This window comes from Nuphar pumila, chromosome 9 (assembly GCF_984573655.1).
Source record: "Nuphar pumila chromosome 9, dmNupPumi1.hap1.1, whole genome shotgun sequence".
Classification (NCBI taxonomy): Eukaryota; Viridiplantae; Streptophyta; class Magnoliopsida; order Nymphaeales; family Nymphaeaceae; genus Nuphar; species Nuphar pumila.
Window position 1 is genome coordinate 109,837,823 of NC_143257.1, and position 15,624 is coordinate 109,853,446.

Genomic DNA, 15,624 nt, shown 5'->3' on the forward strand with positions numbered 1-15,624 from the left:
TATTTTTGAAAAACAAATGAAATAAAAGTGAAAAGAGGAAATCAGTATAAAGTTCTGGACCGAATGAAACTCTGGGGTAGAGTCCTAAAATTTTGAAACTCTATAATAAAGTCCTGAAATTTTGAAATTTGATTGTTTGAAAAGAAATAAATAAGTTTTTTAAAGATTTTCTAAGAAATGAAGTCGGGGTAAGAGTCTTAATCCAACTGAAACACTGGAACAAAGTCTTGATTCGACTGAAACTCTAAAATTTTGACTTCTTTTGAAAGATTTTAAAAGATTTTCATGAAAAACATGTAAACATAGCAATAAAAGATAGAGTCCTGATTAGACTATAACTTTGAAATAGAGTCTTAGTCCAAATAAAACTCTATAATTTTGACCAAAATGAAAGATTTTGACATATTTTATTGAAAACAAGTAAAAATAAAGATGGAAGACAGAGTCATAGTCCAACTGAAACTCTGTGATAGAGTCCCGGTTTGACTGAAACTCTAAGATTTTTGTCTTTTTTGAAAATCGGTTGAGAAGGTTTTTGAAAATAAGTGAAAATAGGAATAAAGGATGAAATAGGGATAGAGTCTTAATCCGACTAAAACTCTGGAACAGAGTTCTAGTCCAACTGAAACTCTAAAGTTTTGGCCAAAATCAAAGATTTTGAAAGGTTTTCTTAAAAAGAGATAAAAATAAAAGTGAAAGGTAGAGTCCTGATCGAACTGAAACTCTGAAAAAGAGTCCTAGTCCAACTAGGACTCTGAGATTTTGGCCAAAACAAAAGGGATGGATAAGGGGTAAGGCTACCTTTGATTCAGAACTAAGATGGAATTTTGAAAAGATTCAAAAAGATAAAAAGACAGAGTCCTAATCCGACCAGGACTCTAAAATTTTGAGAAATCCAGATGAAAGAATTGATCTAAAAGCAACACCACCTAAATGGGTCTCATTCGAGAATTGAGATCAGTTAAAATTGAGTTTAAAATGAATCTAGATCGCTTTCTAAAGAAAATATTTTGACATAAGGGAATATAAGATCCTCTGGGTTAATAAATGGCCAATATCTATCTGGAAAACTAGATTTTGAAATTGATTTTGAAAGAAAATTTTTAAAACTTGAATCTGAATTGAATATTTTGAAAAGCCTGAGTAGTGAATCTCGAAATGACATGCAATATAATGACATGACATGATATGAAATGATATGCGAAATGATACAAAATGAGATGCAAAAAAGGCAAACCCTGGATGAAGGATTTAAAGTCTCGGACCCCTGACAAAGACAAAGAATTAAACATTTATGTTCAAGGATGAGAATTGATAATTGAAATTAAGCCAAAAATGAAATATTGAAGTTTGGTGCAAAAATTTGGGTTCTGGCTCAGGTGTTGACCCGCTAGTTCTCTGAAGGATTTAAAGAGTGGGTCCTAGTGACAGAAGGAAAGGGTTTATGAGTGAAGGTGGAAAATTTGAGGTGTTTACAGATGCCTCTCTTTGCTACTAAGCCAATTTAAAGAACGAGCTTAGTGGCAAAGAAAAAAACACCAAATTTGGACTATAAAATGCCCAATTAGAAAAATCTAACTAGGTATGAAAGAATTGACTCGAGTGATAGTGGTAGATATGTAATGGAGAATAAAGAAGAAAATTCACCTCATTGGAATGAGGTTCAGGCTTAACTCTTGACCTGAACGGGAAAAATAAAACGGAGAAAAAAATTTACTTCATCGAAATGAAGCTCAAGCTTAGCCCTTAACCTGAATGGAGAAAATAGAATAGAGAAGAAAATTCACCTCAGCGGAATGAGGTTCAGGCTTGACCCTTGACCTGAACGGGATACAGGATTCTCGAAAAGAGAAACCATGATGGAACCTTCAGATTTTGCACAATAAATTCGAGAAGGGTTTGCAAAAGGAAGAAAATAGGGTCTCTAAAGCTTTAAAAGGGGTTGATCTTGGACGTCTCATTGCTGAGACTGAATGGCTTTTAAAACAGATGACCTTTTGCAAAAACAATTCAGATTTAACCCTTACCCTGAACGAGAAAAATAAAATAGAATCCTCAAAAGAAGAAACCATGATGGAACCTTCGAATTTTACACAATAAATCCAAGAGAGGTTTGCAAAAAGAAGAAAATGGAGTTCTCTAAAGCTTGAAAAGGGGTTGATCTTGGGCGTGTCATTGCTGAGACTGAATGGCTTTTAAAACAGATGACTTTTTGTAAAAATAATTCAACTTTAACTCTTACCCTGAACGAGAACTGTCTATGGTAGGACAGTGGGGAACACAGATAAGTGTGTGAATCTAAGAGCCTAGGTGCTCAGATTAAAACAAGAAGAGAAGGATCTTAAAAACTCTTAATTATCAAGTCCTAAAGAGGGATAAAAACAACGTCAGGATATATCAAAATAGACATCAAGTTCTCACTTCATGTCAGGATAACTTGAATAGATTGCCAATAAGATAAAAATTGTGATTGATTCAAAATAATTGAAATGTGCACATTTGTGTGAAAAATATTCCCTCTTCTACCTAGAGTATTACCTCCAATTGGGCTAACTTCGTAGAATCTAGAATCAAAATCAAATTTATTTCTGTTGAGTTTCTTCAAGGAAGCTATCAATTTCCTTGATATGAAAAGAAATGGAACTTGTTCTTAGTTTTATAAAAGCAATTGATGAAAAAATATTGATAAAAGAATTTCACATGAATAAAGATGATTATTAGTAGTTTAGGCAGTTTGATATCTGGGGTTTACCCATGATGATCTTTTTGCCCTCTTTTGAGACATAGAGAATGAGATTTCTTGAGATTTGGCGAGAATTTTATCATATCAGCCTTTAACTCGGTGATGTTTTGATCTTCCCTGGAAGGGCACGTCATATACTTCTTCAACTCAGAGATGATTTGGGTCTTCTTTGGTCTCATGAATTATATTGATATTGTCTCTTTAATTGAAAAACTCTTTATGATAATAGTAATTAAATATCTTTTAGGGATTGTTAAGTGGTTCATCGCATTAGCCTTCAACTTGACGATGATTTAAACTTTTCTTGGAAGAATATGTCATATACTCCTTCAACTTGGAGATGATCTGAGTCTTCTTTGGCCCTGGGGGTCTAACTCATCCATCAATCTTCATCTTAACAATGATTGAGAGATCCCTTTTACAGATAGTTGACTATAGCTTGATTGATTAAAGAGATATTGAAATTGAGTGGATTCTTTTTCACTCAAGATATTTCCACTACCTTATAACCAGAAGAATGATCTTTAAAAATGTGCCATAGTTATGTTAAATATCAGTTCATTTATGGCTTTTCAACATCATTGAATTTTTCCTTGCCAACCATATCGAGGATTTTTCTGCATCCTTTTGGTTGACCAACAGAAAATAGCTTAAATTTTCTTCTTCCTTCATAAAAGTCCTATCCTTTTGAAGGGAATACTGAAGGTAATATGATGTAAAATTTTGTGCAATAAAGATTTTGAGATCAACAACTTTTTTTGATGACAAATTGGCAAAATATTTTGAAATCCTTGGTGAAAGAAATCACTTGAGATCCAATTGACGCATCCATGACTAAATTCTCCTCTTATTTCCCCAAAGGAGATACTCAGGCTTTACCTTTACCTGAACGGGTAATAAAAAAATACTTCTCTTTTCTCAGAAGAGGAGGTGTTTGCAAAATGAACTTTCGAAGATAAATTAAGTTTTCGTCAAAACTTCCTAACTTTAGGTTTCTCTTATAGAAAGGTGGTCGGTAATAAAGATCAAGAAAAATATCATAGAGGAGTGAGTCTATCACACTCTCCTCAAAAATAGGGTCCTCAATGACGAGATAGCCTAACAAAAGACATTGGGGGGTCACAAGGAGAATGAGCTTCCATCAAGGCTCTCCCTCGAAAAGGAGTTCCTTGTATGATAATAATAAAAATTTGCTTTGCAAACTGTTCGTGAAACATGAGTCTATTCAAACTTTCCCTAAAAAGGGGTTCAGCCAAACCAACAAAAATTGCATGCGAAAAGAATGAGCTCCATCATACTCTCCCTATAAGAAAGGGTCCCTCTCAAGAGAAATAATTGATAATTGATTTTGAGCCAATTGACAGACGAGTTCGACACAAAGGTCGAATCTTGAAAAACCATGATTGGTGGATGCAGCCCAAAGGTTGGAAAATGTTTGACTTTGATAGAATTGATAACCCGAAGGTTTTCTTGACAAAAATTGATGACCCAAAGATCGATTTGATAAAATGGGTGACCTAAAGATCTGATTAATAAAACTTGATAAAAATTGATTGATCTGGAGGTCCGACTAACGAAATTGGTGACCCAAAGGTCAGTTTGATAGCCTTGAATGACCCAAAGGTCTGATAAAGATTGATTGGTTTGCGGGTCTGAAAATTGGCGTTGAGCTTGAATCCTATTGCGAGACAAATATAAAAGATTGAACTTTTAAAAGAGCGACCAATATGAAAATCGAATTTTGAAGAAGCACCAGCACGAACATTGGGTTTTGAAAAAGTACCCACATGAACAATTGATTTCGAAAAGATACCAACACAAACACTGGATTTTGAAAAAAAAGCACCAACACGAATACTAGATTTTGAAAAGATACCAGCACAAACACTGGATTTTGAAAAAGTACCAGCCTGAACACTGGATTTTGAACAGTACCAACACAGATACTGGATTTCAAAAAAGTACCTGTATTGGATTTTAAAAAGGTACTAGCATAAACATTGGATTTTGAAAAGGTACCAGCATAAACACTGGATTTTGAAAAGGTACCAGCACAAACACTGGATTTTGAAAAAGTACCAGTACGAACACTGGATTTTGAAAAAGTATTAGTACGAGCACTGGTTTTTTAAAGAAGTACCAGCACGAACACTAGTTTTTGAAAGAAGTACCAACACGAACACTGGTTTTTGAAAGACTACCAGCACGAACACTGGATTTTGAAAAATTATCAGTATAAACACTAGATTTGGTAAAAGGATCAACACAAAGTTGGATTTAGGAGAAAAGTTTGAGTCGAAACTCAAGTGTTCAAAAGAATATTAGACTAATTGGATTTGAAAGAAAATTCAAGTCGAAACTCGGATCTTCTAGACAAATTCTGGAACTTGAAAGAAGGAAATTCGAGTTAGAACTTGAATATTTAAAGAAAAACTAGACAAATTGGATTTGGAAGAAAAGTTGAGTCGGAGCTCGAATTTTCTAGACCAATTCTATAATTTGAAAGAAGGTTCAAGTAGGGACTCGAATTTTCAAAGAGAAACTAAACGAATTGGATTTAGAACGAATTTCGAGTCAGAACTCGGATTTTCTAGACCAATTCTTAAATTTGTAAGAATGTTTGAGTAGAGACTCGAATTTTCAAAGGAAATACTAAATGAATTGGATTTGGAAGAAAATTTGAGTCAGAATCCATATTTTTTAGACCAATTTTGAATTAAAGAAAATTAGATGAATTGAATTTGGAAAAAATTTCTAGTCGAAACCCAGATTTTCTAGACCAATTCTGAAGGAAAGAAAATTAGATGAATTGAATTTGGAAGAAAATTTGAGTCGAAACCCAGATTTTCTAGACCAATTTCGAATAAAAGAAAATTAGATGAATTGGATTTGAAAGAAAATTTGAGTTAGAACCCAGATTTTCTAGACCAATTTCTTGAATTTGAAAGAAGGAAATTTGAGTCAGGACTCGAATCTTTCAAAGGAAAATTAAACCAAATTAGGAAGTTGGGAAACTCGAGACGGGGCTCAGATTGTTGAAGGAAAACTGGATGAATTGGATTTGGAAGAAAAATTGGGTTGGAACTCGGATCTTTTAGACCAATTCTTGAATTTGAAGGAAAGAAATTTTGAGTCAGAGCTCGAATTTTAGAAGGAAAACTAGACAAATTAGATTTGGGGAAAAATTTGAGTCGAAACTCGAATCTTTTAGACCAATTCTTGAATTTGAAGATTGACTTGAAAGCTGAATTTTGAAAGTTCGATCAATACGAAGATTGAATTTTGGGATAGTTTGACCAGTGCAAAACTGGATTTAGGTGGTTTGGCCAGTGAGAACTGGATTTGAGAAGTCTGATCAGTACAAGTGGGATTTAGAGAATAGGCTTAACTCGAAGGTTGATTTTGGCAAGATTGGCGAAAATGGTTTTGATAAAAGACTCAACTCGAAAGTTGAATTTGGAAAAGACTAGTATTTTGGAAAGCGCTTGATGATCGTGATGAGAGATTTTCAATCTTCACCCTCACGATGACTTGTATAACTTGTTGGGGTCTCAGGATTTATCCCTTGTCCTGAATGCGTATAAATTTGATGCAAATGCAAATGAATGCAAACAGAAGCATGTGAATAGATGCAAATGAATGGTGAGAGATTTTGTTTGATTCTGCCTATATACAGGACATTTTAAGGTAAAAATAGACTTTCGAAAGATGCCCCAGTGTGACTAGGAAATAAAATATTGAACAAAAGGATAAATAATTGGTATTTGGCGAACGCTCACTGAAGATAACAAGGGAAAAATTGATGATGCATTTCTTGATTGACTCGGGTGGCACTCTAAAAGAGATTACTCCTTACAAAAAGACATATTGCAAAGAAAGAGAAAGAGTGTCAATATATAAAGAAGATGACGCCAAGCTATGAGGAAAATTGATGTCTTATTGATGCATTGGAAGAGAGATGACAAATCGAGGAAAAAATTGCGATTACATTGTCCCTTCAAAATGACAGAAGCAAAATAAAAGAGATGAGGGAGCATTGGCATCATCATTCTTCTTCATGTCTGGGAAAGGTATTGGTGAGATAGCTGGTTGATTCTCCACCTTGTCTCGCACAAGAAATTCTTCATCGATGTAATCCTGCATAATGTTTTTGAAGATGAAACAATGTTCTAAGTTGCGCCCCGTCGCTCTGTGGTAATCGCAAAATCGATCCTTCCATTTTTCCATGGTGACAGAAGGATCAGCGGCCTGCAGAAGTCTTACCATGTCTTTTGTCAGCATGTACGCGAGAACACTCTCGAGTGTTTGATCTAGTGGGGTAAATTTGCGATCATGGCTCCAACCATTGTGTTGTCTCTTTCGTTGAATGCTTGATTGCTGTTGAGGCTTGGTCAGAACAGTCGGTCGGTCCTCTTCTTCATCCTCAACGAAGTGATTCTTGTTGATGCAATCTTGGATGATGTTCTTCAGGATGAAGCAATGCTCGGTGTTATGCCCTACTGCCCAATGAAATTTGCAGAGTTGATCCTTAAATTTTCCCATAACGACCAGAGGATTAACAATTTTTTGAAGTTAAATCATCTTCTGAGTCAACATATACTTGAGAATTTCTTCACGTGGTTGATCAAGAGGAGTGAAATCATGAGTGAAACTCCAATTATCATGCTTCGCTTTTTCTTGAGTGTTCGATTTCTTGCGAGAGCTCGATTGGAGAGGCTTGCTGTCTTGCTTGAAGATGCTTTTCTTTTTGCCTCCATTATTGCTTATACCAGGTTTAGAACCTCCTGTGTCGTTGTTGTTGCTAGTGATGTTCTTGGGGAAGGTGACATATGTCTTCTTCTTGATGGGAGCCTTTCTAAGACTGTCTTCAGCTTGCTCAGACATCGTTTTAATCATTATTTTCTTGAACAACTGATATGCGACATGATCAATATCATCTCTATCAGTGTGACTTTGTCCTCTGGCAAATATTGAAGAATTCATCTCTTCTTGCTTGCTGTTGAAATCACTGATGCACTGATATGGTGTCGTGTTCTTGCTTGGTCTGGTTTGAACCACTCGGGAATACTGATGCTCTCTGCAGAATGAGATGAATGATTAGAACTTGAGGATGATAGTTCAAGATAAAAATGAATAGAGGAAAAATATTTGATGAGGGTCAGGTTGACCATTTAAAGGATATCCCATTATCAGGGTTTTGGTCGTCGTTAAAATCACGATAATTGCATTGTTATTCTTGTAAAAGAAATAAACAACTAAATATGCATTGTTACCTAGATGAGGTTGTCAAACCATGATAAAATGAGAATTGTTGGAGGAAGATGATTTTATTAATAATAGATTTGACAAAAAGGGGGTGGACAAACAGTATGACACCACTCATGATAATTAGAAGACACTCGAGGACCAGAAAAAATAATGAGAATAACAAAAGAATCTCAGCTATGCTTGGCAGAATGGTATGTTTCAGACCCCTAAGCGAACTTTAGATCGAACTATGGCACAATGCCTGAGAATAATCAAGCTTCAATGCACTGTTGCCTCTGTGACAGTTGCCTGACACATCGCTCTGACTGGTAGTAAACGAAGAAGAACGGTCCAAGTAACTTGAATCGCTTGCCATATGCATAAGTGTATTGAGGAGGTGACTCTTGACTGTTGAAGTAGTCCCACACGATCTCTTCTTCATGGAGGTTATCGATCAAGAATCTGTACCAAGAAGTAGGTAGTGGCTTCTTGCTATTATATCTGAATGAGCTGGCTCGAGTTGGCACATGCTTGAAGAACCAAGACTGTAATGCATAGATGCACCCTTCTACTAAGACTAATTTTTTTAGCGTGAAGCAGGTCAATCCACAATATAAGAAGGTAAGTGCGGCCATGGCAATTGAGAGACGATTGGTCTGCCGACTTTCCCATCTTCGCAAAAGCTACACTATTCTGATATCAACGTAGTTCTGTCTGTCCTAGAAGAATGCTAGTCCTACTGTGCATAAGACCATTGCATGATGTATCATTTCTCATGCTATTCAGGATAAGGATTGACTTCTTCAAAAGTCCCATACTATGAGTATAACTCAAATAAGTCAACACACTGAGTCTCATAGACATTTATCAGTGCCCAGGATCTGCGTCTAGTCATACGGGTTAAAGCATCTCGTAGGTCAAGTCCCTTCACATTGATAAGAAATTGTTGCTCTAATGGATCATTTGGCTGACCAGCTGGCTCAGGTAGACCCATAATATCTAAAAAATCGTCCAGTAGTAGAATCATCTCTCCCTACAGAAATCATAAGGTGCAGGTACGCGGATTCCACTGCTCTACCAGTGCTTTAATCAAACTGTCATTAATGATCTGCTCGCCTATTGACGATGCGAGTTCCTGTAACGACCCCAGGTCACACCACTTAAAAATGCAGATTTTTTTTAACCGTTGTGGAAACCATCCTAGAAACCCAGGCCTTTACAGTTCTACTATCAATTGGATAACACGACCAACCACAACCGAAACTTACACCTATCGTCCCAAACAAACCAATCCTTTGTTGAAATACTGATAAATAATTCTAAAGACAATTGCATAAAAGAACTATTCAGAATGCAGTAACAACTAAATATACAAAAAAAAAACAATAGAGCCATGATGTCCATTTGTGATCTATCTAGCAAGTGTGTGACACCCGTGACTTTTCCAGACGTCAGTCGCTTAACTGATTTTCTGCTTCTGCGAAAAACCATAAAAAGCGGGGGTCAAAAATCCGAAGAATTTTGCATACAGATCCCTCTAATGAAAATAAGTGAGCATAAAGAACACAAGTACAAATTTATGCAATTTTTTAGAAGAATGCAATTGTGACAATTACCTAATCCAATTTAAGCATTCATAAACATCTATTAAGTATACAAGAACATTAATCAATAACAGGTACTTCAGTTTAAGTAAGCAAGGTATTCCACATGCATTAAAAATTAACCATCACCCATCCAACAACATATAACATTTAAGGGAAGAAGTAAACTATGAATGTCCTAATGCATAACAGAGTTATGCATGAATTATGTGCAATGTATGAACACCTTATTGTCTTACATTTAAGTTCTTTTTTTCATATGCATGCTCTATTAAATGCATACAATTTAAGTTCCTCTTTTTAATTACCATCGCCTACATATACACCAAATGGGTAAAATCTCTGAGGTCAAGTTAGGTTCCCAAGGTAGCTTAACAGACAATTTGTATTTTAATATTGAGTTTCAACTTAGCTCTCGACCGAATCACCTTCGGAACATTAGATCTCCACATCTAATGTTGGGGATACAAGGGACACTCTACACCCACAAGTGTCACTTCCTTAGTACCATAAACAATCACAACTGTGATAAACACACCATTCCTAGGTAAACTAACAGACTCTCCCTAAAACCGTGGTCAGGAGAAAGAACATCAATATCAGGTTCGGGAGACAAAAATAAAGCACACAAAGTTTTTGTATCCTCACAATCTCCATAAGACCAGATATCTAAGATCCTCATTCTCTAGATGGGAGATCTTCAGACGTATATTACACTGTTCTTAATTATTATATTTTATTAAAGTCGATTCTTTAAGTTTTGCAACACCATATTCAAACGTAAATGTAAAAGCTCGCATCCACCCCTGCGAGGACTCTTACGAGACTCCAGCCCGTGAGGACAACAAGAACAGTGTAGCAGTGTGCAATACCAACAAGTGTGGTTTAAGTGATGTAATAAAACATATAAGAAAAACAACAAAGTCCATGGCTCTCCAGGCTGGTGATGATCTATTAGGCCATCGATGCATCACACAACAAAACCAAAGTGATGTGTTATATAACATCAAACTATTGTGCCAAATGCACGTGCACCCATACAAAACAAGGTCAATCATAAGCATGTAATTTCCCACATCACATGCATTTTTGTCATGTGTATTTCCTACATCCATACACACGTATCTATGTTAAGGCATACTCTCTGTGGGTGTGTGTGCACGTGAACAAAATTGTTTATTATGCATGTCCATGGTAAGTGAAACCTTAATCATTTAGCATATGCATACTTTTCCTGAAGATGTGTATTCATATCAATGCATAAATACATTAAGTAGATACTCAATAGTCAATGGAATATTTTCTCTTCGGTGTACACATTTGATGCATACCCATACTCAATATTCAGACTTAATGTAAATGCATAATTTCAGCTAATGCGTGGATTCATCATGAGGTAGATACTCAGTAATTATACATATGCCCTAAAATCCTCAGATTTCAGATTTCACACCTACTCCCAGTTTATTCATGTAGTGAACACTATATTTGAACAAGGGTATAACTTTGCAAAAAAAATCATGTTTTAGATGTATACCTACACTTACTCGGTGTGTTCTAATTTCGAGGGCGAAATTCTTTTAAGGGGGTAAGGATGTAATAACCTCGATTTTTGACAATTATTTATTTAAATTTATTTGAAAATAATAGGTATTTTTTTAAAAGTTGGGCATGAGATACAAATTTTTGGATCCAAAATCCACAAAAGATCTATATTTATATACGTATAGTAACTTATATATATATATATATTTGAAAGAAAAATAACTAAAGATAATACAAATAATATTAAACATAATATATATAACCTGTTAATACGCGGACCCATAGGTAGATCCATTTGGATCCAACTGGTGGATCCACACTGCGAGACCTACGGATACAAACTGCGGGCAAACCACGGATCCATGCTATAACTGGGACCCGGACCCAGACCCAGACCCGGGCCATGCCCCGTTACTGTTAAGTGGTTAAAAAAAAAAAAATCCTTTCAGACTCGTGTCGAATTCGAATCCGACCGAGATCTGTAACCTGCTAGGGATAAAGGGGTCGCGGGGAGAGGGTTTCGTTAAGCCCCTCTTTCCCCCTTTTTGCGCCGCACTCCCCCCCGCCCCCCCCCCTTCTCGCCTCTCGTTAAACAGTTTAGGGTTTCCCCAATCGCCGCCCCCCTGAGCTCTTTAAGAGCAACGCAGAGGGGAGGGAGGACTCACATTGCCGTCGCCTCCTCCTCCTCTCTCTCTCACTCCCTGCGTGCGACGCCGGCCAACGATGATGTCTCCCTTGCTTCCTTCCGTCCGGCGTACCTCGACGACCGTCCGACGCCGCCAGCGACCTCGCACGACAGCCTACTAAGCTTCTCTCTCGACTGCGTGAGGCTTCGTCAGAAACCGACAAGCCGCGTCGCCTTCCATTTCATCGAAGCCCTCTTCTTTCGCGTCTCGCCTTCGAAGCCAACCACCGGGACCATGGCCCTCAACGACGCCGGACCCTACACCAAGTTCGCTCACCTCACGACCAACCAGGCCATCCTCGAGGCCACCGAATCAGCGTCCCGGATACACATTGTTGGCTTCGGGATAGACCAGGGCATCCAGTGGGCTGCGCTCCTCCAGGCCCTAGCCACCCGTTCGTCGGGGAAGCTGTCGTGCGTCCGGATTTTCGGCATCCCCGCGGGGACCTTGGGTCCGAGCCCGCTCCCTTCGCTCATTGCCACCGGGCAACCGCCTCTAAGGCGTTGATTCTGAGGTACGGGTTTTTCTATTGAATATAGGTGAGAAATCGAATCCCGGTTCGATTTCCATGCAATAAATATATAAATATATATATATATATATATATATATATATATTTATATATTTATATATTTATATATATATATAAGGACGTGTAGGTGGTGTTTTATCCCTAAGCTACCTGCATCTTTTCACATATGGCTGTATTTCATTTTTCCTTCATCCTGTATCATGGTAGTATCACTTGCATAGAAACAAAGGCCTTTTCAATGTTAAAGTTAACGAGTTTAACAGATCAAATGGTCTGTCTTATTATTGAAAATGAACATGTTGGATTGAAAATTTTCTTACGGAATTTTAATAGGCGGATAAATGAGAGAGAATGATCAGATGGTCCTAGGACAAACCTCTGTTAGGGCAGAGGGCCAATGCCCCATCTTTTGGCGGTAATTGATACATTGAAGGCCACCCACAGCCGGTCTGATATGTGGGGTGATTTGATCATGGAATGACAAAGTAGATGTAAAATGGCATTTCAGCCAGGAGAAAGCTTGACAAATAAGTTTAGGCTTTCTGGATTCTATTGTGCGTCCATGGGTATATGCAACTTGATGTGTGAGTCCTTATAAAAAGCTTCTTTTTGATTGCTGAACCTTGTGCCTTCATGTGCCACTTGTTAATGTTATTTTGACTGTTGCATCTGTGTGACGGCATAGCAATAGTGCTGATATGCTCTTTTGGGTATGTGGAATGTTGATTCGAGGCACTCGTTTAGACCTTTTGTGCTGATTGCTTGTATTGACTGGGTGGGTTTGGTGGTATGCCAGGCACAGCTGACTGGGTCGGCTGGGTTACATCTCTATAAAAGAAAAAGAGAGAATTCTCTGATCGTCTGATGATACATTGGAAGATTTCTTGATTTGATATACATGTGCACACTGGATTATACTGTTATCTTAATTGATAGTTTTCTGCAGGTAGATTTTAGCTTGAACAAAACTTATAATCTATGTTCTTGATCATGTCCATATTTGTGAGACTTGATAGTAGTGTTTGGGATTGTTTTGTTTCCACACGGACTTATGAAGTTCATTTATTTTTTAATTTATTCCTTCTTTTCTTATTTCTCGTGGTGAGGCAACTATCAATTACATTACAGAATGTGTCACAACATGCTCTCACATGCACAGAGACACATGGTTTATAAAGTTATTCAGTTATATTTTCCTAATACTACCATAGAAAGGTTGCCTTTAAACCCGCAGACAAGGAGCATCATGGGTCCGGTTTGGTATACCAAAGTGGGTCTAAGAGCCTAGTATACCAAATTGCTTCTAAACAATATCCAGTCAAACTTACCTGAAACTGGAATAAGTTAATTGAACCCATGTTCTCTGTTGCTAAATCTATACACTTTTTAATCCTGGAAATATTCTAGTCCATTCCCATCTGAGGTAAGGCACAATTATCTCTATTGTGGTCGTGATCCTTAAAAGAGAGTCATGAACATGGGCTGCTGTTTCTGCTTTGTCTGCTGGCTGATCATGTATACTAAGTTGGTGGCTTTGGATTTTATTTGGATACTTGAGCATTTACATTACTTCCTTACACCACCAATGCTACTTAGACGATGTGCTTAATATCCATGTTATTGTCAACCTTCATAATTCTTGGAAAATGTTTTGGTGCTTGAGGAGTTTTCCATTTTGTTCTTTATGAGCAGCATTTTAACCATCATGCCAATACATCTTTGAAACAAGTACCTATTCTGATTTGATATTGCATAGTCCAAAGTGTTGTGGTGTGAGGTATTATGTTTTTGTTAATGAACTGTCAGTGTTTGGCCTGTTTGCTTCCTTGGGCTGAAATTAATCTGGTCTGGTAGCCTATGACGTGTTCCTATCTGAATAAGATTTCACGACTGAGTGAAACGTGTTTACACCTTCATAAGCTAGACTAAGGTGATACTGCATCTACGCAAAACAATAGATAGCATACTATTCCATCTTGAATTAAGACAAGGGGAAAATTGTCCCAGTGCCAAACAAAAAATAAACTTTCTGTATGGAACTGAAGGGATGTGTTGACCTCACTGAAGCTGTAACAGGCATAGCAGCAGCCCAATGCACATTGGTATACACTCACTAAGTTACCTATGTTCGTCATGGTTGATGCTGTGTATAATGCTAATACTGTTCATCCATGTTAGGTTAACATAGGTGCTCATGTACAAATTTTATAAGTTCTGCCTAGTGATATGTATGTGATTGATCTTGCTAAGCAGTGGTTCATTGTCCTGCTTATGCCATCATTATTATGAGCATGTGTTGTCATTTAACTGCCAAGTTATTGATATTATGCAATTAATGTAAGCATGTACACTCGATAAAAATGTGTAATTTATGTGTACCCGCACACACTCGAAGGAGATATGCATTGGTGGTTACACGTATGTGATGGAGGTAGCACACATTAGTGAGAATGCATAAGATTGAAAAATGACATGCTTATAATTGAGTGTATGTTTGCATAAGCGCATCTGCATTTGACACTTTAGCCTAGTGTTATGAATAAAACACTACTTTGGTTTTGTTATGTGATGCATCAATGGTCTAAATGGATCATCATCGACTTGGAGAGCCGTGAGCTGGGTTGCTTTTCATATATATTTATTTGCATCACTTAAACCACACAAGTTGGTATGACACACTATTACACTATTTTAGTTGTTCTCACGGGCTGAAGTCTTGTAAGGGTCCTCGCAAGGGAGGATGCAGATTTTTACTTTACTTTTGCATATGGTATTGCAAACTTAAAGAATTGACTTTAATAAAAATATAAAAAATAAGAACAGTGTAACATATGTTCTGGGATCTTTCATATGGAGAATGAAGATTTTAGAGATTCGGTCTTAGGGAGACTGTGAGGATACAAAAACTCCGTGTGCTGAAATTTGGTCCCTTGAATCCGATATTAAGGTTCCTTCTCCTGACCACGGTTTTAGGAAGAGTCCGCCACTTTACCTAGGGGTAGTGTGTTTGACACAACTGTTGTTTTTGTTACAAAGAAAGTGACACTTGTGGCCGTGGAGTATCCCTTGTGTCTCCGACATTAGATGTGGAGGTCTAATGTTCCGAAGGTGATTCAGTCGAGGGCTAAGTTGAAACTCAGTAATAAAATATAAATTGTGTGTTAAGCTATCTCGTGAACCTAACTTGACCTCGGAGATTTTACCCGTTTAGTGTATCCGCGGGTGATGATAATTAAAAAGAGGAACTTAAATTGTATGTATTTAATA

General features: G+C 37.2%; 1 protein-coding gene across 1 annotated transcript; it reads left to right on the forward strand.

The window, feature by feature from the left end:
* The first annotated feature begins 8,548 nt into the window (after window positions 1-8,548).
* LOC149828847 (scarecrow-like protein 4) lies at window positions 8,549-12,934 on the forward strand. The gene is made up of 3 exons (XM_090017150.1): window positions 8,549-8,611; window positions 11,736-12,339; window positions 12,691-12,934. Exons 1-2 carry the CDS (start codon window positions 8,549-8,551, stop codon window positions 12,330-12,332), a joined length of 660 nt encoding a protein of 219 aa, XP_089873276.1. The 3' UTR covers window positions 12,333-12,339; window positions 12,691-12,934.
* The last annotated feature ends 2,690 nt before the right edge of the window (window positions 12,935-15,624 follow it).

Coding starts and splice junctions, on each gene's coding strand:
- LOC149828847 (XM_090017150.1), top strand. CDS start 8,549: ATGCACCCTTCTACTAAGACTAATTTTTTTAGCGTGAAGCAGGTCAAT. Junction 8,612..11,735: donor TCAATCCACAATATAAGAAG/GTAAGTGCGGCC, acceptor CTCGTTAAACAG/TTTAGGGTTTCCCCAATCGC.